The 27,130-nt window shown below is 46.8% G+C and overlaps 1 protein-coding gene across 3 annotated transcripts in view; it reads right to left on the reverse strand.

The window, feature by feature from the left end:
• Positions 1-12,474: 12,474 nt before the first annotated feature.
• The window catches only part of VKORC1L1 (vitamin K epoxide reductase complex subunit 1 like 1), a 64,732-nt gene continuing 50,076 nt past the window's right edge, over positions 12,475-27,130 (reverse strand). For 2 of the 3 annotated variants that reach the window (XM_040972762.1, XM_040972763.1), the window contains exons 2-3: positions 20,483-20,592; positions 12,475-16,334 (exon numbers count right to left, since the gene is read on the reverse strand). In XM_040972762.1, the coding sequence (XP_040828696.1) occupies positions 16,108-16,334; positions 20,483-20,592 (337 nt within the window). In that variant the 3' untranslated portion in view covers positions 12,475-16,107. The remainder of the gene's footprint in view (positions 16,335-20,482; positions 20,593-27,130) is intronic. The other variant, XM_040972764.1, reaches the window with a different exon arrangement.

The raw sequence follows: 27,130 nt of genomic DNA on the forward strand, positions 1-27,130 counted from the left end.
GGTGATTTATCTGTACCTCTCCTTCTCTCTGTAAATCTTTCCAATGAAAAAATTAAGTAAATAATGTTTAAAATGAATTCATTATGTAAAAGAGTTTAGGAGGTAGACAGATATGAAACGCAGGTGCTAGGATTTGGGACTCAGCCATCCTACCCACAGTCTTAACTGCCATGCTGAAATGGCCACAGCAGGAAATCGTTTTGATTCTGGTGGTAGTTACTTAAGTCTATATACATAATAAAATTCCCAGAACTGCACAAGAAAAAGCATTTTAACAAACTTTTAAGGATTCATTTATTTACTGGAAAGGCAGATTAGATTTACAGAAAGAGAGACAAAAAGATCTTCCACCTGCTGGTTCCCTCCACAAAAGGCTGCAAAGGCCAAAACTGAACCAATTGAAAGCCAGGAGCCAGGGGTGTCTTCCAGGTCTCCTATAAGGGTGAAAGGCTTTGTGCTACCCTTTACTGCTTTCTTAGGCCATAATCAGGGAGTTGGATGGGAAGTAGAGCAGCCAGGACATGAACCAGTGCCCTCTGGTGCTTGCAAGGTGAAGTTTCAGCCATCGAACCTCCACACTGGGCCAAAAAAATTAAATTAAAAAATAAGAGGGCCCAATGTGGTAGTCTGGCACCTAAATTCTTTGCCTTGCATGCCCAGGGTCCCATCCTAGCGGCCCCACTTCCCATTCAGCTCCCCGTGGCCTGGGAAAGCAATCGAGAACAGCCCAAAGACTTGGGACTCTGCACCTACATGGGAGACCCGAAGGAGGCTCCTGACTCGTGGCTTTGGATCAGCTCAGCTCCGGTCATTGTGGCCGTTTGGGGAGTCAAACAACAGATGGAAGATGGAGTCAAACAACAGATGGGAGATCTTCCTCTCTGTCTCTCCTCCTCTCTGTATATCTGACATTCCAATAAAAAATTTAAAAAATTTTTAAAATCTTCAAAATTCAAAAAAGGCTGGGGGATGAGAATATGAAATTTAACATGAAATGGACAAGTCCAAGAAAGCCAATAACATAGTAATGGGAATTCAGGAGAAAACAGAAGAGGATCAGGCATTTGGTCCAGCAGGTAAGATGCTATTTGGGTCTTAACCCCAGCTCTAATTCCACTCCAGTGCATACTTAGCAAATAGCAGGTCATGGCTCAAGTACTTGGGTCCCTGCAACCCAACTGGAAGGCCTGAATTGAGTTCCAGGCTTCTGAATCTCACTGCAAATTTGGGTAGTGAACCAACTGATGCAAGATCTCTATTGGTCTTACAAGAAGTGCAAATAAATAAATAGAAAGTGTTTTCAGAACAGCTTTGACTGGGGTTAAAGCTGCTGCCTCTGATACTGGCAACCCACATGGGCACCAGTTTGATTCCTGCCTGCTCCAACTTCCATTCCAGTTCCCTGCTAATGGAACGGGACAAAACAGAAGATGGCTCAGGTGTTTGGGATCCTGCCACAGGCGTGGGAGACCTGGAAGTTCCTGGCATCTGCATTTGGCCTGGTCCGGTCTCTGCTGGGTAGTGAACCAGCAGAGGGAAGATCGCTATGTCTCTTCTTGTAACTGCCTTTTAAACAAGTAAAAAAAAAAAATCTTTCAGTTTTTAAAAGAAAATAATAATGAGGAGTATATAATGGTACATCACAGGAGAAAATGGAAGTAGCTAATAAGCTTGTGAAAATAACCACCTGGCATTAAAAATGCACAAAAAAAAAAGGACACACGAATTTTCACATTAAAGAACTAAATGAGAAGCATTTAGTGGGACTTCGTGGACAGAAGAGCTGGTAAATCTTTTCAGATAGAAATATAGAAAGCCACTAGCTCTTTAAGATGTGTCTGTCTGAGGCTGGCATGGTGGTGCAACAGGCTAATACTCCATCTGCAGCTTGGGCATGCCATGTGGGTGCCAGTTTGTATCCCGGCTGCTCCACTTCTGATCCAATTCCCTGCTCATGGATTGGGAAGCAGCAGAGGATGGCTCCAGTCCCTGAGTCCCTAAACTTGCATGGGAGACCCAGAAGAAACTCCCAGCTTCAGATCAGCTCAGCTCCAGCCATTGTGGCCATTTGGGGAGTGAACCAGTGCACAGAAGACCTGTCTCTGTGGCTCTCTTTCTCTTCTGTGCCTTTCAAATAATGTTATTTTTATATAAAATAACTAAATCTTAAATAAAAGGTGTGCATCTTTTGATTCAATTCTGTTTCTAGTAATTTAGCTGAAAGTTGTGCAGTATAGCTCTTTTCATGATAACATTTAAAGGCAGTGAAAGCAAAGTATAAAGACAATGGAAGCCTTCCTCTTTTCCAAATAGAAGAATGATCAGACGAAGGTACTGGGGCAAGCATTTGACCTGCTGGTTAAGATGCAGATAGAAGCACCCAGGCTCTATGTTATAGTACCTGTGCTCCTGATTCCTGCTTGCTGCTGCTGCAGACCCTGGCAGGCAGTAGGGCTTGGGCCCCTGCTACTCAGGTGGGAGACCTGACTTGAGTTTCAGGCTCCCAGCTTCTGCCTGACCCAACCTCAGCTGTTATAGGCATCTGAGGGATGGCTCAGCAGATGGGTCTCTGTCTTTATCCCTAGTCTTCTGTCTCTCTACCTTTCAAATAAAATTCATAAATGTTGAAAAAAGATGTGACTATGGGACTACCGTGGTGGCGTCGCGGGGAAAGCTGCTGCCTGCAATGCCGGCAGCCCATGTGGGCCCCAGACTGACAACAAGAAACAAGAAGTGGGGACCGGCGACATGGCCTAGCAGCTAAAGTCCTTGCCTTGAATGCGCCAGGATCCCATATGGGCGCCGGTTCTAATCCCGGCAGCTCCACTTCCCATCCAGCTCCCTGCCTGTGGCCTGGGAAGGCAGTCGAGGATGGCCCAAAACTTTGGGACCCTGCACTTGTATGGGAGACCCGGAAGAGGTTCCTGGTTCCTGGCTTCGGATTAGCACAGCACCAGCCGTTGCGCTCACTTGGGGAGTGAATCATCAGATGGAAGATCTTCCTCTCTGTTTCTCCTCCTCTCTGTATATCTGACTTTGTAATAAAATAATAATAAAATAAAGAAACAAGAAGTGGCACACTTTTTTTTTTAAGATTTATTTTTGGGCCCAGCATGATGGTTCAGTGGCTAAGTTCTCTCCTAAACAGATCTATTTATTTTTGTTGGAAGTCAGATTTACAGAGAAGGAGATAAGAAAGCTCTGCTGTCCGCTGGTTCACTCTCTAAGTGGCCACAAAGTCACGTGGGGAAGGCAGAGAATGCTGGGCCAGGACATACCACCAAGACCCCCAGGCTGTAGACTGTTCAGGAACGGGGGTCTGGGGATATGTTGGAGTGGGAGCAGCTGAGGGGATGTTTGACAAGAGAGCAATGTCTTCTGGGGTGTTCCACAGACTAGGTCATTGCACTTGCAGGAAGGTGAGGGAGCTGAGAAGGAATGGTTTAGAGGGGGGAAGCCAGAGGGCATATCTGGGTCAGGCTGTAGCACTGCCCACATGGGAGAACTGAGCTTGGCTGAGTAGCATCACCCACTGCCCACTGGTGCATACGAAAGCTGGGGCTGGGGGTGGGGCATGCCTTGTCTGAGCTAGGCCACAGTACCCACCCACAGGTGTCAGAGCAGGGTGTGGGTCACGTCAGGCTGGGCCACAGTACCCAGCAGACTGCAAGAGAACCAGATCTGGTGGCAGGTTCTCTAGGAGACTTGTGGGTTTGTCTCTGTGGGACTGTACCATCTGCTGGTTTACACAGAGAGCTGAGGGAGGTAATGAGCTGAGCAAGTCTGGACCACAAAACTCACCTGACAGGAACCTAGCTGACACTCATGGGAGCTGGGGCTGGGAGGTGGCTGGGCAAGGCCAGGCTACGACACCCACCAGCACATGCTAAGGCTGGTACTAAGGGCAGATCATGATAAGCATGGCCACTGCATCTGCCAGCATGCGGGAGATCCAGGGCTGGGAGCAAGCCTGGTAGGGGAACTTGGAGAATTCCCTTACTAGACCAGCTACCTCTGGGGTGTGCAAGAACTGGGGCTGGAGTAGACTAGGCCAGGCAAGGCTGCAGCACTCATCAGCATTTGGGTGGGCTAGGTCTGGGAACAGGGTGGGCTGGGCTAGGCAATGCACGAAAGCCAGGACAGGGTGTGGTCCATGCCAGGCTGGGCTAGGCTGTATAACACCTGCCACCTGCCAGTGACAACTGAAACTGTGGGTGGGCCAGGCCGGCTGGATTGAAGCACCTTCCAACATGCACAAGACCTGGGGCTGGAAACAGGCCTGTTTGGGGAGCTCTGGGGACTTTGCTGCTAGGCTGCAGCCCCCACTGGAGAGTGCATGAGCCAGGGCTGTGGGTACCCCAGGCTGAGCAAGGATCAACATGCATGTGCCCTGGGTCTGGGGGCAGACCAGACTGGGCTAGGTTCCAGCATATCATGGCACTCACGAGAGCCAGAATAGGTCCAGGGCAGGCTAGGCTAGGCTAGGCTATGGCACACTCCAGGATACATAAGAGTCAGGTCTGGGGAGTGGGTCAGGCTGGGCTGAGATTGGGTGAGAACCAGAATGGGAGTGGGCCAGTTGGGCTAGATTGTAGTACCCACCAATGAGTAGCAGGACTGGGGGTCGGCCATGTCAGTCTAGGCAGCAGCATCTGCTGGCACACATAGAATCCATTGCTGGGAGGGGGCCTGGTAGGGGAACTTGGGGAACTGCCCTAGTAGGCTGTAGCACCCACTGGTAAGTGTGAGAGCTAGGGTTTTGAGTATGGCAGACCAGGCTGGGCTCCAGCACTTGCTGGCATATGTGTGGGCTAGATCTGGAGATGAGGTGGGCCAGGTCAGTCCAGAGCACATACTGGCATGAGTGAGAGCCAGCACGAACTGCAGCTAGACCCAATTGGACCACAATACCACCAGTTCACATGAGGGCTGATGCTTGGAATTGGCCAGGCAGGGTGAGGCTGTTGCCCCTGATGGGGAGAGCTGGACTAAGAATGGGCTGCCAAATGCTGAGACTGGGAGTGGGCCATCTCAGACTGGGTCACAGCATTCAATGGCCTAGTAGAGAAAATATTGGGTGGGCCTAGAAGAGGAAATACAGGGACTCCTCTGCTGGGCCACTCCTTCCACAGGGAAGTGTGAGAGCTGGGACTGGGGGCATTCCAGGCTGGGCTAGACTACTGCATTCTCTGGCATGCATTAGGGCCAGAATGGGTGCATGTTGACCAGGGCCTCCCTGCTGCTATCACTGGCACATGGTGCACACATGCACATATAGGCGCTAAGTATTGCCTGGGAATGGGGGTCTAGTCACAAACTGGAATGGGTGCTGTTGAGGACTTGACTGGCAATTATGACATCTAAGGGCCTCCATGGATCTATGTCCACTTTACATACAGGTATTCAAGGGAGCTCAGGTGAAGTGGATTGGATGGGGGAATCCAGAGGGCCTTCCTGGGCAAGGCCAACACTCCTACTGGGGCTAACAAAAACTGTGTTTGGAGAAAGGTCAGTAGGGGTTCTTCAGGGTTGTCCCATCTAGTTTGTGGCAACTGTTGGTGCATGTGAGGGCTGGGTCTGAGAGTGGGCTATACTGGGCAAGGCTGTAACACCCACCCACGTGCATGACAGCCAGGGCTTGAGGGTGGGCCATGCCAGGCTGGGCCATGGCACCTGACAGCACGCGTGAGAACCTGAGCTGGGGCAGGCCTAGCAGAGGTTGCGTAGAGTTGTCTCAACTAGGGCATAGCACCCACAGGTGCGCATAAGAGTCAGGGCTGGGGGTGGGATGAGCTGGGTTAGAGCACAGCATCCACCTGGGCTTGGCTAGGCTGCAGCATCTGCTTACACATGTGAGAACCAGGTTTGGGTGTGGGCCAAACCCACATGTAGCATCTGCCTGTGAGAACTGCAACTGGGGTGGGCCAGATTGGGCTGTAGCTTGTGCCAGCACATATGAGATCTGGAATCCAGGGCAGGCCTCACAGGTGTTCTTTGGGGTCACCCCAATTAGGTCACAGCACATGCTGGTGTATGCGAAAGCTGGGGCTGGGCTGGGCTGGGCTGGGCTAAGCCATAGTACCTACCATTATATAGAAGAAGGTGAACTGGGAGCAGGCGTGGTAGAGGTTCTTTCGTGATGCCTTGACTAGGGTGCAACACCTGCCAGTGAATGCAAGACCTGGAACTTGGAGCAGCTAGGCAGGGTTAGGCCTTGGCACCCTCTGGCAAATGCATAAGTTGGGGCTGGGGGTGGGCCTGGTAAGGGTTCTTCAGGGTTGCACCAAATATGCTGCAGCACTTCTGGCATGTATGAAGACCAGGCCTGCTGAAGAAGGGCTGGGTTGAGCTAGGTTGCAGTATCCATTGGTTCAGCATTGGGGGCAGGGCTGGCCACGCAGCTGCATTCACTAGTACGGTGGATGGGCTGCTGGAGGGAGAAAGCCAGGCTGGACCCTGTACTAGCTGGTGCATGAGAGAGCCAGGACTGAGGATCTCCCAGGTGGAGTTTCTTAGGAGGCTCCTCAGCTAGACTCCTGAGTTTGATCTCCGACTTTAGGGGAAATCACACAGCAATGTGATCTGACTCTGGAGCACATGCAGCAGGACTGGGCCATCTCAGTGGCTTGACTTCTGTGTGTAATAAAAGTGTGCACACCCAGACGCACACGAAACACAGCTGACTCATCTAAACCAACGGAGGACTTTGAGTGCCTCTTCAAAGGATGAAAAGAAGAGCAGGTTGAACAACACTCCAGGCCAGGCTTTACCACGGGCACCCAGGTCTCTGGACGTGCTGAGGTAGACACTGTCAGCCAACAGACCTTAGAAAAAAATTTCTCACTTCTGGCATAAGAAAGCCAACAACTTCTCAGAACAATCAAGACCATTCAAGTAATGTGAGTGGTTCAAATATTGTTCCGGAGATTGGTGAGACCCCCGTCATCCTGGACACCGCCACTTCCTTCTTCTCACAGCTCACGAAATTCACACCGGCTCAGTCGCCCACCAATGAGATGTAACCTCATGGCGTCTTACCCGGGAACCCCACCCGCCAATCTCTCACGGCCCCTCCCCTCAACTTCAACCCTCTCACCAATCACCTGTGGCAATCTCAGCCACCCGCTCACAGCGCCTCCCAATTCCCCATGCCCTCCATACCTTCCAGGCTGGCCTGGATTGTGTTAAGATGAGCCTTCATGTATGCCCCCTTCTGTTTTTGTTCTCTTTGCTCTCCCACCACCCCCTTCCCGTTCCTACCCTGCTGGAATAAAGAGCCTCCTAAGATACCTCATCGCGTCTGGTATTTTCAGCTTAAGGTAAAAGAGGACTTGGTTGCAGAATTAGCTGCGCATCAGAACTTTAAGTGTGCCTAAAAACTAACAAGTAATACCCTCGGAACGTTCTTCCCCACCTTGGGGTCTCTAAAGTGACATAAAACAAGCACCCCGGTCCCTGCATTGACGAGGTCTGATAGCAAGAAGCAGAACATTCCTCCCAACCCCCCATTTTCCCTTCCCCTAACCCAGAACAAAGGAGGGAAAATGGAAAATTATCTCACCCACCCCGCCCATCCCACCCTGACTCTCCATCCTAATTGGAGGCCTGGGTGGGTCTGCAACCCCCTCACATTTGTAATATATTTTAAAATAAAATGGAAAAAAAACCATGAACTTCTTAGTTTTGTATGGGCATGAGCATACCCTAAGCTTGCCAGGTTCGGTCTCACACAAAGATAAGCCTTGTATGTGCAGGCATCCATGAAACACACAAATAGGAATGGATTTATTTACCAGCAAGAGAGAGAAAACACACATTCACGAGCGAGTATGGGCTGCCCCAGGGAGAAACAGCGATGATGAGTGGTGGACCAGATGGCTACCCAAACAGAGCGGAGGAGAGAAAGCCTGAGTAGTGGCTCCAGCCAACGTCTGATGAGACAGTTCACCTTGGACATCGGCCTCCGAGCCAGGCGGTGGTGCCCCCCCTTGTGTGAAGCCACCCGGGGAACTGGATGTTCCACATCAAGCTTGCTTTGCGTATTTTCATCATTTCTCCTCTTGGAAGTCCGGGATGAAGCAGGAAAGGGGATGCCTTGATGGGCAGCTTTATGTCACGTCATATCACCTTGTGGCTTGCAGGCTCTGCCGGACCGACAGCACAAGAGCTGGGGCTGGATCAGACAGCAGGGAGAAGCCAGGAACTCCAGCCCAGCCTTCCGCATGAGTGGCAGGGGCTCCGGCACTGTTGCTGTTGCTCTTCCAGGTGCATTAGCGGAGAGATGGGTTGGGATGTGAGCAACCAAGACTGGAACCGGCGCCCAGAGAGGATGCTGACGTCACAAACTGAAGTTAGTTTAACTGACTAAAATCCCTGGTTCCAAATCAATTTCCTTACTGTAAACAGAGCTGCTAGGAAAATGAAAGGAAAAAAGCCACACGGGTGGGTGGGGGGAAAACAAGTGAAGGCCACAGTCATCTTTCAGAGAAAAAGAAAAAAAAAAAAAGGCATAGGAAAGGAGCAGCTTCACTCATTAGAAGCACAAATTAGAATTACACTATCAACTAAGGGGGATGAACCCCGGTATCGGAGTAGAACTGGAAAGTGTCAGTATGAACAGACGGTCTCTCACGTACAGAGACGGACACTGCATGTGCACGCCAGGTACTCATACGGATGCTCCCTACCTTTCTGCTCAGTCCAGAGACAGCTCCGCTCTAGCAGCAATGGAGGACCCTGCACCCAAATTCTGCTTTCTAATTTCCAATATCTAGTAAGAGAAACCAAGAGCCTTGGCGATATGGCTAGCTCTAGGGCTGGGGGCAAAGAAACCGCAAGATGAAACATTCAAGAAATGCTCAGAAAGTAAAGACATCAAGAAAGAAAGCAAAGGAGAGAAGCAAAGAGAGAAAGAACAAGGAGGAAAGTGGAAGAAAGACTAGAGCTAATCTGAAGAGTTTCTAACTTGGGCCACCACGGCAACAAAAAGAATCTAGAGCTTGGCATTGTGGCATGGCACGTTAAGACACTGGCTGTAAATGAAGATGTTTTAATTAAACAGAATTGTGATCGAATGCTTTAAAAAAAAAAAAAAGACACTGGCTGTAACCCTGACATCCCATATTAGAGTACTGGTTCAAATCCCAGTCGCTTCCAGAAAAACAGCCCAAGACGGTGCAAACGAGGCCCCCCGCTGTCCATGTGCAAGACCCAGGTGAGGCCCAGGCTCTCGCTCTGGGTTTTCCCAGTCTTATCGTGGCCATTTGGGGAATGCATCAGCAGACGGAGGTCTACCCCATCATTGCCCCATCACTCTGCCTTTTAAATATTTAAAAAATACAGAAATGATTATCTTTACGTAAGACTCTTCAGATTCATACGGGAGAAGCGAAAGCTCTTCCTCACAGCTGAATCGCAGCCAGAAATGTTCAGCGGATCTTGGGACAGCATAAGCGTTAGGGGAGCTGAGCTGATTCCTACTTGCTGTTGAAAATCTGCACATATTTTTTGCTGTTCTAGAAAAAGCAATAATCGTTTCTTGGCCTTTTGGCTAAGATCAAGTGTAGAACAGTAACAACCTAAGATAAATTAATTTGTGCCACAGTTCATCTTGTTTCTTTTTTAAATATAATTTTCTTTTTGATTATTTTTACATAGTTGACTAGGGTGTGAAGGATCAAGAGATAGAGGAAAATGGGGGAGTCCATTTTTTTTTTAAGATTGATTTATTTATTGGAAAGTCAGATATACAGAGCAGAGGAGAGACAGAGAGGAAAATCTTCCATCCAATGACTCACTCCCCAAATGAGCGCAACGGCCGATGCTATACTGGTCCTCCGAAGCCAGGAGTCAGGAACTTCTTCCGGGTCTCCCACATGGGTGCAGGGTCCCAAGGCTTTGGGCCGTCCTCGACTGCTTTCCCAGGCCACATGCAGGGAGCTGGAAGGGAAGTGGATCTGCCGGGATTAGAACTGGTGCCCATATGGGATCCTGGCGCGTTCAAGGAGAGGACTTCAGCCACTAGGCCACGCCGCCAGGCCCGGGTGAGTCCTTATCTCCACATTCTTTTTTTTTTTTTTTCCTTCCTGTATTTGGCGGAAGGGAGGGAGGAAGTAAAGGCAGAAGCCACACCCAGCATCCCAACCATCCCAGGGTCTAAGGGTCCTGCTCAAATAGTTTTGGTAGCTCAACAGTTCTGAATTGCTGTCAATCCCACCACTCCAAGCACGATGAACTCTCTCCAGAATCTACTGGCTGACATAGTCCATCTTAGAGTCTCCGTTTGCCCAGATATTCACTGCCAACTCTTTGCTGGGGTGGTTGATCAATTCGTTCTGTCCTCCATCCTCTGGGATACCAGGTGTCCTCTGCAGGATCCAGTGTACTGCCATATCCTCCGTGTGCACCTGGATAAGCTGTGCCCTACTCCATCTAAGCCACTGAGGAGGTCCAGCTCTGATACATGCACTCCATGGTCAGACCATGGAACCTGCAATTCTCTCCATGGTTGGGGTTCTGAGATCAGCAGTTCAGTTAGGGGATCCCCAAAGTAACCTCACCTGAAGTGATTCCAGACCTGATTTTGGTTTGTGCATGCCAACACAGGGTCTGGCAGTCCATCGTCCAACTTAGCCCATGCACACACTGCAGTTGTTGGGTCAGTTCTGCCTCCAGCCCTGTCTTCTACACAAACCAGTGGGTGTTGCAGCCCAGCCGATCTTGTCCACCACACACTCGGCCGTCATGCAAACCAGTGGGAGCTGCAGGCTAGTTGTAGCGACCCCCAATAACCTTCACCAGGCCCACCCCCGTCCCGGTTTCTATGCTTGCCAGTATGTACAGCAGACTGGTCCAGTCTGTCCCACATCTCATTCAGCTCTCCCACATGTCAATGGGCATTGAAGCCTAGTTCAACCCAACCAGCCCCACTATCCAGCCCATACCCTGGTGCCCGCCGGGGTCACTCTCGCTAGCCATGCCTGCCCCTAGTCCTAGTTCTTGTATTCACCAGTGGGAGTGGTAACCCAACAGGCAGTTGCCCACTCTTTCCCTGATAGACCCATTCCCACTGCCACATCTCACACTCTTCAGGTGGTTCTGCAGTTTAGCTTAACAGAATTAGCTCCTAGTGCCAGCATTTGCCAGCTGATGCTACAGCAAAGCCCAACCAACCCACACTCCCTCTGGCTTATGCATGTACTGGTAGGTACAGTCAAATCAGCAGGCTTTACCCTGATCCAACTCACATACAGGCCAACAGCCCTGCCCAGCCTGGTCTGCCCCCATCCCAGTTCACACTCACCAATGGGCGTAGTGGTCCAGCAGGGAAGTCCCACGCAGTTCCCCCATCATGTTTGCCTCCTAACCCCCAAGTCTCAGGCGTGCTGGCTGAGTACTGTGGCCCAGTGTGGCATAGCCCACCTCATCTCAGCATTTGCCACTGGATGCCGTAGCCTGGTCCGGGCCAGCCCGCCCCAGTTCTAGCTCACACTGGTGTGTGCTACAGTCTAGCCCAGCCCAGCCCGGCATGACCCACACTCCATTCTGGTTCTTGGATTTACCGAGCTAAATGTATGCCAGTGGGTACAGTAACCTGGCCTGGTCTGCTCCCTTTCTTGGTTCTTGCGCTCGCCTGCAGGGACTGTGTTCCAACAGAGGAGCTGCCAAGCGCCCCCACCAGAACCTCTGCTAATGCCAGATCTTGTGCACACCAGTGGGTCTGTGGGCCAGCTCTACTTAGTCCACCTTTTGTCCTAGCAGGAACAGTGGCTTTTCCTGACCAGTCCTCACCCATTCCAGTTCTTACTGTTGGATAGCCCAATAAAATTAAAATTGAACCATTGGTGCCCAGGTCGCCTGAGCAGCTGCCTGACCCAGACGGGGTGGGAGGGGGGAACAGTTCATCCTAATTCTAAAAAAACATTGGCTAGTCAGTTATAGAAAGGGAGATAGGGACAGATCTCCCATCCACTCGTTCACTCCCCAAATGGCTGCAACAGTCAGGATGGGGCCGGGCTGGACCAGGGACCAGAAGCTTCATTTTGGGTCTCCCAATTGGATGTCAGTGACCTGGATCAGAGGTGAAGCAGCCAGGACTTGAACTGGCACCCAGTAGGGAGGCCAGCATCACGAGCAACGAGTGGCTTTACCTGCTATGCCACAGTGAATTTTCAGGGTTAGTGAGCCTTGAAAATAACCAGAGAATATCTGGTTAATGTTTTCTCTGTTTACTGAACTATCAGCAGTAACACCTTTTGTCACCAAGTGCTGACAATTACAAGCACGGTAAACCACAGGACTGCCACGAGCTGGATCTTGTAAGAACTCTATGCCTTCTAAGAGGAGCAGTGTCCTTGAAGAAACAAGGTCACTGTGTCAGCTTCAGCAACACTTTCTGAGGCTCCACACAGCTCCACCTGGGCCTCTATTTTGAAATGTGGGGCTATAGCGTAAGAACGACGGCAGCACACCTCGCACAGGTAACTTCTACATTTATTTTATACCAAAAAAGTTATGTGCAACAAATGAACATTCTTACATATTTACATTTTGTTTTTATTTACCAGTTAGCAAAAACTGTCCTAAGCCTCTGATCAAGAACATTTCCCTCTGAACTGACGGAGAAATCTGCCCAGTGAACTCTGTTTTAAACAAGCACGAGGAATAAATAGTTTTGATGGAACATACTATACAGATCATATACCTAATATTTAGGTCATGCTTAATACAGTTTTATAACAAAACATTTTACCTTCTCGGGGTTAATTTGTTTAAAAAAAAAAAAACACGTTTTTTTATCAGATAGCCTGGACTCCCATCCCCACCCCTTTTGTTTTACTGAAGGGTAATTTCTCACTGAGTCACAGTGCTGCCTAAAACATCTCCTAAGAAATGCTTGTCTCCTGGGGGAACCGACTGGGGGACAAAGGCTGCCTAGCGAGTCTCCCCCCAAGGAGGCGCCCCAGAACGATGCTGGGTTTCTTTGTTGGCACTTGTCTAGACAAGATTTCCTGACAATATCCACTGGTGTCCAGCAGGGCTGCTGCTGAAAGTTATGAAGTAACTGCCCAAGAGAATTCTGTACTTTTGCGGTCTTTTAAAACAAGGAGTCAAGAAACAAAAAACCAACAAAGAATTTTCATTTTATTGTAGTCTTGGTCCTGTATCCTAGCAAGCAGGTCCAAAGATCCCCACGTACCAAGCGACAATCTTTTCTGTGTGAACATAGTCAGTGCTTTCAGCATTCTTTAAAAGTTAACACATTTTGGGGAAGGGTATACGTACATCAAGTACTAAAGTCTCTCGACACACAGCTCATTAAACCTGTCACTTTCCCACAAGTTTTACCTTCACTGCCAGCAACTAGCTGTAACGAAAGGCCAAATGAAATCGTTGAAGCCACCTAGAGTGCCTGGAATTGATCTTCTGTAACCCATTATGTTTTTTTTTTTCAAATATTTGTGACTGTTACATAAATAAGAAGTTCCATTGGTTGTAAGTCACTTGTGTGCAGTTCTTGCCCTAGTCTGTCCCTCAGCACTTGCGGAGAGCAGCGTTGCCCTGTTCACGCCTCCTCAGTCTGCAACCACAGTGACCTTCACCATTGATCATATGGGACTCCCACCCCTCCCACGCCCCTCTTCTGGGTGGAATACCGTGCAGAGGGACGCCTCGAGCCTTCCAGAGGTAAAACACCGAATTCCACTCACAGGCTCTGTCCCTTACCCACACGGTGACGTTACACTCCTGTTATTGCAGGCAGCACAGGTGCCTCTTTCAGTGAGAAAAAGGGCATTCACCCTACTAGGTCATAGGAATGTGGCATTTTCTTTCTTTCTTCTTCTTCTTCTTTTTTTTTTTTTTTTTAAAAAAAATACAACTGAAACAGTGGTTTCCCCGAGGTTTAAGAAAGCGAAGGAAAACTTGAAGGGTTTGGCTGCATATTTTTCCATGTTTTCTCATATCAGAGTTGAAGAGATTTGCAAGAATGTAACCTCAAGACAAGCTATAACTATACTCTGTTGATTGACACAAAATAGGATGAAAACTCATTTGAGATTGGGACACAGGAACTTGTTTAGCACAAGCGGTGTCATAAATACCACAGACATCTTAACCGTTAAGCCATTTCCACTCTAGTTTAGAAAACAGAACCAGCACACTGCCTTGGTAGAATTAGACACACTTCAACAAGATGACCTCACTGCACAGTTTTCAAATCGGAGGACTCATTTCTCCATCGAAGCCACACGTTCAATCAAATGCTTTCCAGACTTCTCTAACTACTTTAACAACACAAGAACAATACATACATAATCAAACAGGCATTGAAATATTCACATTCATGGGAAAACGTTAGCCTTAGTGAAAGATGAATTAAGCTGTCTTTTTAAGAAACTGGTTAAAATTGGCTAAAAGTCCGTTAAAGTTCAGATTTTATATACCTGCCTTGCTGAAACGGTGACAGTTGCCAACTACTGAATAGTTGCTGATGCTACAAATCTACAGAGCAGGGCCTATCCCCTCCTTTCAAAAAGAAGGCAAAATACAGCACTCAAAAATGCCCAATCTAGTTGACTGTATTTAACAGAATCATTAAGTGAGTCCGAAGCAAACACAATGGTATAAACCTCAATCTAAAGAATCAAATGCTCATTCAGAACTTTTTTTTTTTTTGGTGGAATATGAGTTTTCAATTTCAATTACGAAAGGAGGGAAGGACACTTCTGCCCAAGTTCAACGCACAAAATATTTGGTTTTAGATTTAAGACAGAAGGCACTTTTCACATTCTGGCAGAAGATGTTAACCATAGAAACATACTGTCACAATTCCACTGGGGTTTATTCAAATCGTTGTTAGAAATTCTCACTGCATCTGTGTAGTTACAGAAAGAACAGATTTTACTTCTGTTTGTACCAGCAGGATTTCTCCCGACTAAGTAAACTGAGCAGCGTGTCAGCCCTAAAGCTCACAGAATCCAATAGCTGACTCTGAAACAAACCAGAGATGTAGTTAGTGCAGGAACAAGGAGGGACAAGACCGCAGCGTGACTGACAGGCAATCCTCGGGCAGCGGGCTTTGGCCACTTCCAAGTCCTAACACTGTTGGGTTGACTGGCACCAACGTGAAGAAAAAAATATCTGTGAAAATTCAACTACTCTTAAGAGGCTTCACTTGAAAATGCCATTTGAATATTTCCAGTTTTTCTCCAAAGAAATATACCCACTTCCTATATCAGTGTCCCGAAGGCCTTGGACTCGGAGGTCTGGTCACACAACTCATTCTGTGGAAGGTTTTAGAATTCATCCAGTTTTAGGCCTTAACACAAACTTGACTTGAATGGTCAAATTCAGTTTCTTCTTTCAGAGGATGGAGATGAAAGGGAACCGACTGCCCTAAGGTTTCTGGTGTCGCTGCTGCTGTTGCTGCACCCACCGCCGCCAGCGTCTTTCGCAAGAGGCTCTGTTGGGGCTTACCACTTTTTCACTATTTCATCCGTCAACACTGAGCTGAATCCACTTTGTCGCTATGCTTCAACTAAGCCGTACAGGAAGTTCTGCAGGGATGGAGCCAATATTTCTACCTTTATTTACAAATATCACAAAAAAATGGATTCTAGTTGAACCTACAGGTTTAAATCCGTCAGCTAAAAACATAGTACATATTGTAAACATGGCAATATTTAATACAGCATCTATTCTAAAATAGTTTCATGTCATGATCACATCTGTTATACCTGAAATTGAATTTATACACATTAAGGAATTACTAGCAATGGTTGTTCACTTTACAGTTGAGGGCATGGGGCTAGGGTTACATTTTATTATTTCAGAAACATCTTCAAAGTAAAGTTAAAGCTTGTCTTTGATTGGCTTGGCATATCTTTTTTTGTTTTGTTTTGTATCCACATTCAAAATGAAGATCGACACAGAGAATAGCTAGGGCCCCTTCTAATTTACAGGATTTTTAAAAAATCAGTTTAAGATTCTCGGGGAAAGTGTCTGTTGTGAAGAATCAAAAAAAAAAAAAAAAATGCTGCAAAATAAACTTAATGGGACAAAAGGGACTTGAGCCGGTCAGTCAGGAGTTCATCATCAAGGCCATCCTCAGTCCTGTTTGGGCTGCAGCTGTCGCTTCCAGGCCTCATTCAAGTAAACTAGTCGTTTGTAGTTGATGATAAGAAGAATGAAGTTCAGCACATATGTAGTGACACAGAGGATGCAAAACTCCTTCAGCACAAAGTACAGAATATAGGCCAGGTACAACGACCCTACGACAGACACGATGGAGGACGTCATGAGGATCAAAGCCGCCACTGCACTCGCGGTCAGGCCTGTAAGAGAGAGACACACGGGCTCAATCAGGCCTCGACGCTGCAGAGGACACATCCGGGTTACAAAATAACATTCCGTGATCTGCGGCAGTGTTGGAACAGTCACCCACCCTCACCCGCCCGACTGCAAAGCTCTCAAGTCTGAGAACAGAAACTCTTGGCCTGGTCGGGCAGCAGTCGGTTAAGATTGTGCAGGTTGACCATACAGACGGGACACCAGGGTGATAGCTGCAATGTCGCTGGTGTTATCGATATTTCATAAACTAGGGACAGTGTGTACCAAGAAAATATGCGGTGTCACAATCACGTGAAGCAATGAAGCTGAGTGGAAAGACCAACAGTGTCGACTCTCCTAAGGAGTCAAGGAGCTGTATGTACATGGAGAAGCCCTGCCCTGGCCTTTCACTGCAGGCCTCCCACCTGTGGAAAGCAAATGACCTCAAACAAGGTCAGATGCATTGAAAATGCTTCACGGAACGTGACTGAAACCAACATACTGCTGCAGAAGTGGGAAAAAAAAATCTTGATGATCCTTTCAGAACGCGCTCCCCCCTATTGGAAAGAGGAAACAGCACTTGGCTATTTGGTCTCTCGTGGGTCATCTCTGATAAAGAAAAAGGAAAAAAAAAAAAAAAAAAAAAAAAAAAGAGGGCCCAGGTTTCCAAGACCAAAATAAGCGCCCAGATTCTTGACTATCCGTACGTGCACTGTCTGGTAATTTCCTGTGCCCAAAAACACAGAAAACGCGTGCATTTCTTTCCAGTGGAGAAAATGGAGAACATTTTAAATCACCTTCCTGCCCAGGGGCTGATGCACAGCAGCACGAGATTAAGACCAGGTGGTAACACTCTTTGAGAAGTCACTGACGGAGCTAATATCCTGGGGTCTGCTGGCAAAAGGGAGGAGGGGGCTCAGAGCCGGGGCACAGCCATAAACGCTGGACTTGGCATTGGGACCACTCCAAAGCAGACAATGCTTTCAAAGGCTCTTCAAGATCAAGATGCTGCTGAACTACTTGTGTCAGTGACTGGAAAATCTGGCCAGGCACCTGCTTCTGTTGGTAAAGCTTAACTGCAATCCCGCCAGCCTCATTTACATAAGGCTTGTGGCTGCTGCCAGGTCAAGGAACTGTGGCAGTCTCTTAAGGAAAAAGTTTGTCAATCTTACCCAAACTAAACATTTAAAACTTAAAAAAAAAAAAATTGTTAATGCTGTCACCTCAATTTTACCTACTAAGGTTAGTTTCACCTTGACATGTGAAAATTATTCGCTTTCTCCGCCTCTGTTTCCTCAACTCTAAAACTGGGATAACAATCACGCTTTTCCTGGAAGACTGCAGTGAAAATTAAGTGAGCTAAAGTAAAGCACAGTGAAGTGAGCTAGTGGGCAACATGGCCAAGGCCCTGTAAATGCCAGCTGATGGGTAAGTGTGATCACAATGTGACTGGGTGTTGGTGACTTGGGGGACATTTCCCCCGTGGGATGTAAGATGGATGTGCTGGCAGCAGGTGACAGCGCCTTCACGCAAAGGGGCTGACTTCACTGTGAACAGAGCGAAGACACTGGAGGCACTGACATGGGAGGGTGACCGAGACAGAGCAGGGACGCACAGGCAGTATGGCAGCTGGACAGCATCTGCCCTTCATATTTAAGAAAAGAGAAAAATTAAGATTATACATTTGTATTTTCTTTCATATACACAAGGAAGCCAAAAACAACAGGTCACTGGTTGGGGGATAAAGCGTACAGAAAAACTGGGGCAAAGGGAGAGCTGGCTGGACGGGTCGCTGGCTCGTGGTTCCTTCTGAACTTTTGAACTGTGCGGATGCATTATCTGTGGGAAAGTTCAAAGTGCCACGTCAGCAGCCCGGGAGGCAGTGAAGATAACTCACTTTGGAACACAGTGCTGGGTGAGTTACAATGTGTCTCCAACAACAAAGACACTGACACTGTAAGAGCATGTGATGGTCTACAACAAAGCTTCAGAAAATGTGACTGGAAAAAAAAAATATGTATTCATGAAATTAACAAATTAACAGTATAAACAGAAATGACTGCTTCATACAAGCTTAATACAGTCACAGGCTTTTTAAGGCTCTGGCCTAGAAGGAGAAAACAGACTGCTGTCTTGCATTATACTCTCTATATTATTGTTTGGAAATGCAAGAAACCAAAGTGACATTTCTTCCCACCAAAGTCCCTTTTCTGTACATTTATTCATATATGCACAGAAACGTATTTACCTATGTTTTATTCTCTCTAAACGATGCCTTATTCATTCCGATCTACACACAGATGCTTGTTCTCTTTGGATGGATACACACCAGCCCCAGCATGCATCCAGCCGTGACCCACTGCTGGGCTCTTTTAAATAGTGCTGTTCTGACTGTCCTTGCGTGTGCATCTCTGCACCTCCATGGAGGAACATGTAGATAAGAGAATGGTCAAACCTGACAGGACTACCCGAAACCAATCAGATTCACAACTTGCCTCGCAACCAATCAACTTCAAATAGAAAGAAGCGAAATGCGTATTTTTAATCAATCAAATCACAGAGGAGCTCACTGACAATAAAATAGTGAAGCTTTTCTTACAAAGGCAAAAATACCTGGGCTTAATGAAAAAGTCTAAGTTCATATGATTAAAAATTCACAAAACACAAAAAAGGATGAAGAGTGAGGACACGTTCAGAAGATGCATTAAAATGGGGGCTGGCACGATAGTTCAACTGATCAGTCTCTGCTTGTAAGCGCCAGCATCCCATATGGGCGCCGGTTCTAATCCCAGCTGCTCCACTTCCCATCCAGCTCCCTCATGATGGCCTGGGAAAGCAGCAGAGGACGGCTCAAGGCCTTGGGACCCTGTACCCGCTTGGGAGACCTGGAAGAGGCTCCTGGCTCCTGGGTTTTGATCAGCTTAGCTTTGGCTATTGCAGCCATTTGGGGAGTGAAACAGCAGATGGAAGATCTTTCTCCCTCTCTCTTCCTCTCTCTGTAAATACGCCTTTTCAATAATAAAAAATAAATCTTAAAAAAAAAAAAAAAAGAAAATGGGCCATTAGCAGGATCATACCAAATAAACTATCAATAAAAGGAAATTAAAACAGTAAAATCAAAATAACAGCTACTACTATTTAAGTATCAGAAATTTCACAGAAAACACCTTCACAAATGAACACGGATGAAATTTTAGGAAACAGAAAACTATGAGGTTGGGTGAGAAAATGATCTGGTAATTCACATTAAAGCCCACAAAAAATATCTGACCTTTGTCTCATTATAACCCCATGCCTAGAAAGTTACCCCTTAGGAGGCAGGTGCCAGCCCGAGCCCTTGGGCTCCTGACGCCCCTGCAGGAGACTCGGATTAAATTCCAGGCTCCTGGCTTAGGCCCCAGCTTACCCTGGCTGCTGCGAGCATCTGAAGAGTGAATGTGGGGATGGAAGATTTCTCCCTTTGTTTCTCAAATAAACATAAAATTAAGATAAAAAAAAAAAACACCACACTTGGGTCGGTGTTTGGTGCAGTTGTGAGGCTGCTGCTGAGGGGGTCCTGGCTCCCTCCCTTCTGCTCCGGGTGACGACAGGCACCTGCCTCCCTGCTACCCTCAGCGAAGGACCAGCGTGACTTCCAGCCTCCTGGCTTCCACCTTGCTGCGTCCCAGTGCTGGTATTTGGGGACTGAGCTAGCACACGGAAGATCTCTGTGTCTCAATGGAATAATAGTATTAACAACAATTTAAAAGAAGCAGAGGACAATGGACAAAGTGAATACGTGAAATGATGGGATTATGAATGTGGTTTACTGTTCATGTTTTCCTAATACATGATATTTTAAAATAGCCTCAATCTATAAAATAAGGAAAAGCGGCTACCGGGAAGATGGGAGCGATAACTTCCTTGAGAGAGGCTTTTTCTGAATATCACGAGACGCTCCTAATATCCATAATTAAACAACTGATAGTAAATTCAACATTAGTCTTATCAAAATCTCAATGAACCAAGTTTTCACAACACACACATGTGCTACACACTAGAGGTTCTCTCATTAACACGTGTTTAATATAAAGACATACTGTAGGGCAAAGGCACAAAGTACTAAATGGAATACAACAAACTTAATTTTTTGTATTGCTGTTTAAATACTTACCAAGTAATAACTGTAGTATATAAAATATAAGTCCAAAGATACTGTTTGGCTGGTTTAATACACCATCTTTTCCAAAAATGGAACCCAAAAGACCAAATCCTCGACCCCATCTGTAAAATAAGGAAAACCAGTAACCCTACATTTGCGTTTCCCTATTTTTGAAAATATAAAGTTATTTGAAAATGTCATCCAGTTTCTAAGATCAACTATGTTGACAAATGTCTGAAATGTTCTTTTATTGGAATGTTAGTCACGAGATTTGTATAACGATCTAAAATGAACATGTCGCAAATTGCCAATAATATCCATGTAAATCTGACCATTTTGTCTCCATGTTTGGATGTTAGTAGCAGCTGATGGAAGCAGTGGTTGCAGACGGGGGTGGGGGAACAGCGGGGGGCACTACCGCCATTCTAGGCTGGGCAGTCCTTTTGGCAGGGGCCGTCTGGGATGCCAGGGGACTTGGCACTGCTCCCGACTGCTAGTGCCTCATGCCCAGTGTGACTATGACTAAAACTGTCTTTAGCCACTGCCACATACGCCCTGGAGGGGGAACATGACCCCCAGGTGGAAGCCACTGATGGAAACTGCCTGGGTTTTGATAGGCTGGAGAGCTGTTTCCGAACAAATCACAACAGGCTATGCGTAAGAGAACATTTCCTGGGACCCGCCAGAGAAGCTTCTAAAACGTTCATTAAAAAAAAAAAAAAAACCAGACTTAAGAGTTAATATTATCAACTACGTATCTTTCATAGAATCTTATCTGAAAAGTAGAAATTTTTTCATCTGTGACCCATCAACTTTTATTTGTAACTAACTTAATATCTTTGGAATTCTATTTTTCTATTTAAAATAAGAATACTAAATCCAATTTAAGAAAACTTGATACAAATTTACGTTCACTTTCATTAAAAAAAAAATCTCTGAAGATAACTTCATTCTGAATGAATGCTCTCTAAATACCCACGGCAACCATGTGACGTCAACTGGAAAGTGCTCTAAGAAAACTAAACTTTGGTTCTGCAAACTGCCTGAAAACAACAATTAAAAGTGATTTTTATTAACTCCGATTTTACAAGCGGGGCGGGGGGCTGTAAAGACTTTCATTGTTCAGAGCTACACATTGCACAGAACATAAAACTTGATTATATCCATGTATCTGTTGGCTCAGTAAACACTGACTGAGCAGGTACTAGGTGCAGGCTTTGTGCTGGGTTGCTGAGGATCTCAGAGTGAACAGGCCGAACAGCTTCTACTGAGGGACGTATAGCAGTACACAGGTTGAAAAAAGAAAAGAAGTGAAATGCACGGAACCAGCCTATTCACAGACACACAGGGGAATCGGGAGGGGTGGTCCCTGCCAGCTCCTCTGGAGACTGAAAAGCGCAATCACCCGAGGCTCTTGCTAAAACACAGGGGGGTCTGTGGCATTTCAAAACCCAAACCAAACACTGCTCAAGGGATGTTGTCTCTTCTGCCCCGAGGGCCAGCGCTCAGGACCGAGAAGGTGCAGAGAAGCTACGCCAGCTAGACAACCAAGATGTAAACTTCTCATTCAAACCCCAATGGGAAGGAGCCGGTCTTGGGACCAACAACACAGAGGTTCTGAATGTGCAAAGAGGGTCATCAAGGTCACGGACAGGGGAGGTTAGCCAGAGGCAGGCCGAAGGCATCACTTAAATTATGCAGGGCCTGGTCTTCAGCCCATGATGAAGAGTTGAATCTTATTCTAATTGCAATAAAAGACGGTTGTGACATAAGCTCATGCCGGGTTACTGTGTAGGATCAAGCTGCAGGGAGATGGGGCAGAGGCTGGCGGGGCAGCAGGGAGAGAAAGAGAGAAACTTCCATGTGATCAAACTTCTCATCTGAAGGATGAATTCAAATTCAAGTCACTGCCTTTAGCGATGGAGATAATTGCGTATATTGCCAAAAGTATCACGGGTATATTGAATTTTTACACATCCAAAACATTGGTCTATGCCTAATTATTCACACAGCATGATGTGGATATTTTCCTTGAAAACAATGCAGCAATGCACAAAGTGAATACGTTATCTCATCAAAGGAATACATGTTAAGGACTAAAGAATGCCAAAAGCCGTCCAGACACCTCTACTCCCACCATCCTCACGCTCATCCTCAATTACTGGTTTTCACTCCTACCTCTGGGTTCAGCTCCACCCCTATTCAATACAATACTTAGGATTAATTTTTCTTTTCTGAAGGAAAAATTTAGATGCAGTTAATGTACAAATCTTAGCTGTGTAATTTTTTTTTTAAGATTTATTTTGTTTTTATTGGAAAGGCGGATATACAGAGAGGAGAGACAGAGAGGAAGATCTTCCGTCCGATGATTCACTCCCCAAGTGAGCACAACGGCCGGTGCTATGCTGGTCCGAAGCCAGGAGCCTCTTCTGGGTCTCCTGCGCGGGTGCAGGGTCCCAAAGCTTTGGGCCGTCCTTGACTGTTTTCCCGGGCCACAGGCAGAGAGATGGATGGGAAGCGGGGCTGCCGGGATTAGAACCGGCGCCCATATGGGATCCCAGGTGTGCAAGGCGAGGACCTTAACCACTGTGCCATCGCACCGGGCCCTTAGCTGTGTAATTTTAACAAATGGATTTACTTGAGCAATCCTACCCACAGCCCACCACCCCCACTTCCTCCCAGCTATGTTCTGTGTCCTCTCCCATAGTTCCCCAGCCACATGCAAGAAGCTGGGTGACAAGGGCTGGGGGAATTCAGAAAGTCACTGGTCTGGTGAAGGCAATGCTCTAAAGTCACACCGTTATAAAATGCTACCATCATCCCAACATGTTCAACCCAACAAAGTTGCATGGTCTGACTGCTAGCAAGTCTACTCAAAAGCAAAACAGGCTTTTGTGTTGTGTGACCTAAACAAAATGTAAACCGCAGAAATAAAACCTAGTTGTCTTACAAAGTTGGTTAGCAGTATGAAATCCACTAGACATGGCAAAAATTCAGCTTTGCTAACAGTAAGATTATCTTAGCAAACTATTTTAAATAAAATGTAAAACTCAGAAGAATTTATTAAATATTAATGTTTCTGATAACATCCTGCTAATTGAGTACCATCATTATCTCCATTTCATAAATGAGTCCTACAGATTTGTTAATAACCGGTAGAGGGGCCAGTCTGTGGCCTGGCTGTCCCTCTTCTGACCCAGCTCCTGATAATGGCCTGGGAGAAGCAGCAGTGGACGGCCCAAGCGCTTGGGAGAACTGACAGCAGCTCCTGGCTTTGGCCTGGTTCAGCCCAGGCTATTGTGACCATTTGGAAAACGAACCAGAGGAAGGGAGATAGTCTCTTTCTCTCAATCTCTCTCTCTTATCCCCTCTACCACCTCCTCTCTCTGTAACTCTTACCAGTAAATACCTCTTTGAAAATTCCATTTGGGTCTCCATCATGGGTGGCAGCGACCCAAGTATAATCCACACTTACTGCCTCCCAGGGTACTTAAAGAGCAGGAAGCTGGGTCAGAATTAGAGGCAGGGCTTGAGTCAGGCAAGTTCAAATACAGCTGCTTGATTTCTGATCCAACTTGCTATTAATGTCCTGTGAAAAGCAGGCTAACCTTCAGCCTGTGGTGCTGGCACGTTATATGGTTGCCAGTTCAAGTTCTGACTTCCACATTGGAAGCCCGCTTCCAATCCAGTTCCTGGGAAAGCAGCAGCAGATGGCCCAAGTGCCTGGGCTCCTGCAACCCATTTGAGAGACCTGGAATAAATTCCTGGCTCCCAGCTCTGGATCAGCCTAGGGCTGGACATTGTGGTCACTGGGGAGTGAACCGGCAGATGGATGATCTTTCTTTGTCAATTTTAATTCTAAATAATATTAATTTTTTTAAAAAAGCTATCTATTAAGACATTTATGTCCTGTGCTTCAGTTCAATAGTTCAACAGTTCCTGTTGACGCAGACCCTGGGAAGTAGCCAGCGAGGACAAGCCCTTGGGCTCCTGCCACCCTTATTGGGAGTAACCCCACCTGTTGAAACAGTGGACGGACAGGAGCTCTGTTTTTAAAGTCTTTCAAATAAATCGATACATTGGGGAGTGAATCAGCGGATGGAAGATCTTCTTCTCTGTCTCTCCTCCTCTCTGTATATCTGACTTTCCAATAAAAATACATAAATTTTAAAAAATTATGGGGGAAAATTATTTAAATAGCCAAACAAGCTCAATATATAGGAAAAGAAAAATATCATTGCATTTTTACTTATTACAGAAATGTATTAATATATTTTTTAAAGATTTTTTTTTATTGGAAAGTCTGATATACAGAGAGGAGGAGAGACAGAGGGGAATTCTTCCATCCAATAATTTATTCCCTAAGTGGCCACAACAGCTGAAGCTGAGCCGATCCAAAGCCAGGAGCCTCTTTTGGGTCTCCCACACAGGTGTAGGGTCCCAAGGCTTTGGGCCATTCTCAACTGCTTTTCCAGGTCACAGGCAGGGAGCTGGATGGGAAGTGGGGCTACTGGGATTAGAACAAGTGCCTCTATGGGATCCTGGCGTATGCAACAGGAGAACTTTGGCTGCGAGGCTACTGTGCCGGGTTTACCCCTTCAGAATTTTTAAGACATTTTTCACCTTTCTTGCTTTCAGAATTGGTGCTTAAAAACTGAGGCTGTTCTGACATTTGCATTTTTTTCCTCCCTGAGAAGCTTCTTTCTAATCCTGGTGGCCTAAAATTTCACCAAGGATGTGCTCTGGTGTGGGTCTTTGTTCCTTTGTTGTAAAGCTCCTTTGGCAGGTCTGCCGTGTGGAAATGACTTTTCCTTCTCTACCGGGAAACCTTCACATATCATCAGCCAGAAGTTTGACTTCTTAAGCAGATTCAACTTTATTTTCTTACTGTTTCCGATGTTCCATGCCTTTCCTCTTTTGCTTCATTTTCTAAATAAGCACGGCATGTTCCTCCCAGTCTTCTATTAAATTCATTTATTAAACTCACTGATAGGGAGGACTCATGGCAGCTACTGGGCATGTGAGCTTTGGTACGAGAGCAGGCAGCCGCACGGTGCCTACTGTGCCTGGAGACTACGGCTGCATGGCAGGAGATAAGGGCCTCCTGTCTTGTGGACATTTTTACCAAGCACGTACATTCTCACCTCCACCTCCTGTGGCCCACATGGTCTCTGGCACATAGCCACTGTCTGACAAGTTCCCCGCAAAGGAACTTCATCCCTGTGCTCTGCCTGCCTGCGTAAACTTGCACTTCTCCTGGCCTTTTCTGGAGCACTGACTTAGACCCAACCGAGCCCGTGTTTTCCAAATTACAATTTCTAAAAGTCCAATAAAAACCGCTGTTACGGTTTATGAGTAGGAACAGACCAACAGTTATTATCCTATCTGAGGGCTCCTACTCTCTGGTCCTTTTACAGACAGCATCTTACTTTGTTACAGGATATTACATTTTCTGAGATACGAGGAGAGAAGACCACTATGTGTGCTACTGGCACCTTTCTGCGCTGGTGGTGTTTGTCCACGTGGGTCTGTCTCTGTCTATTTCACTGTCAGACCGAAGCCGCTGCTCTCTGGAAGGTTAATTTCAGTGCTGGATCAAACAGAAAGTGTCCACCGTAGCTGCTCCCTTCCACTGATTGCAGCTCAAGCTTAGGTAACCTTCAAGGCTAACTTCTGTCTTTGATACCAAGGTGGTCAGAGCTGCAGAACGGCTTAGGTGGAAAGTCAATCAAAAAAACAAAAAACAAAAACAAAAACAAATCCTATTTGGGAAAAATCTAAGAAAAAAATGAATTCCGGAGTTGATGAGCAAAAACCAGTCATATTTTGCAATATGGTGAAGAAGCCTGGCATCTCTGCTTTCATACTCTGTCAACTCTACCCTGTGGACAGTCGGCACGCAGACATGTTAGTCACCATAGCAATTTTGCTTGCAGCTTGAGGCTTCTGCAAGTGGGCCCTTATTTGCTCACTTCATGGGAGAAAACCAGGAGGTATGTGCAGAAGTAATGATTGCTCTGTTATGAATTTACAGCAGCCTGAACAGATCTCCCAGGTCAACCAACCGTCTTGACTCCTGCTTGGCACCTAGGTATCTGTGGTAATCCATGACCTCTCAATCTTACTCACTACCTTTCATCTGCCACCTGGACCTAACCCTGGGCCAGCCTTGAGGCACAGTGGGTTAAGCCAACACCTGCAACGTGAGCATCCCATATAGGTAATGGTTCAAGATCTGGCTATTTCATTTCCTATTCAGCTCTCTGCTAATGCACCTGGGAAAGCAGCAGCTGTCTCAGTTCTTGGGCCCCTTGCATCTCCGTGGAGACCAAGAAGCTCTGGGCACCAGGTTTGGGCCTGGCACAGACCCAGATGTGTAACAGTGTGAGCAGTAAACCAATGAATGGAAGATCTCTGTCCATAGAACTCTGCCTTTCAAAAGTAAATCTTGGAACCTGACACAGTAGCCTAATGGCTGAAGTCCTTGTCTTGCACATGCTGGGAGTCCATAAGGGTACTGGTTTGTATCCTTATATCCTGGCTGCTCCACTTTCCTTCCAGCTCCCTGCCTACGGCCTGAGAAAGCATTGAAGGATGGCCGAAAGCTTTGAGACCCAGCATCCACGTGGGAGACCTGGAGGAGGTTCCTGGCTCCTGGCT

The sequence above is a fragment of the Ochotona curzoniae genome, unplaced genomic scaffold, assembly GCF_017591425.1.
Source record: "Ochotona curzoniae isolate NIBS_2020 unplaced genomic scaffold, NIBS_Ocur_1.0 contig_2321, whole genome shotgun sequence".
Taxonomy (NCBI): domain Eukaryota; kingdom Metazoa; phylum Chordata; class Mammalia; order Lagomorpha; family Ochotonidae; genus Ochotona; species Ochotona curzoniae.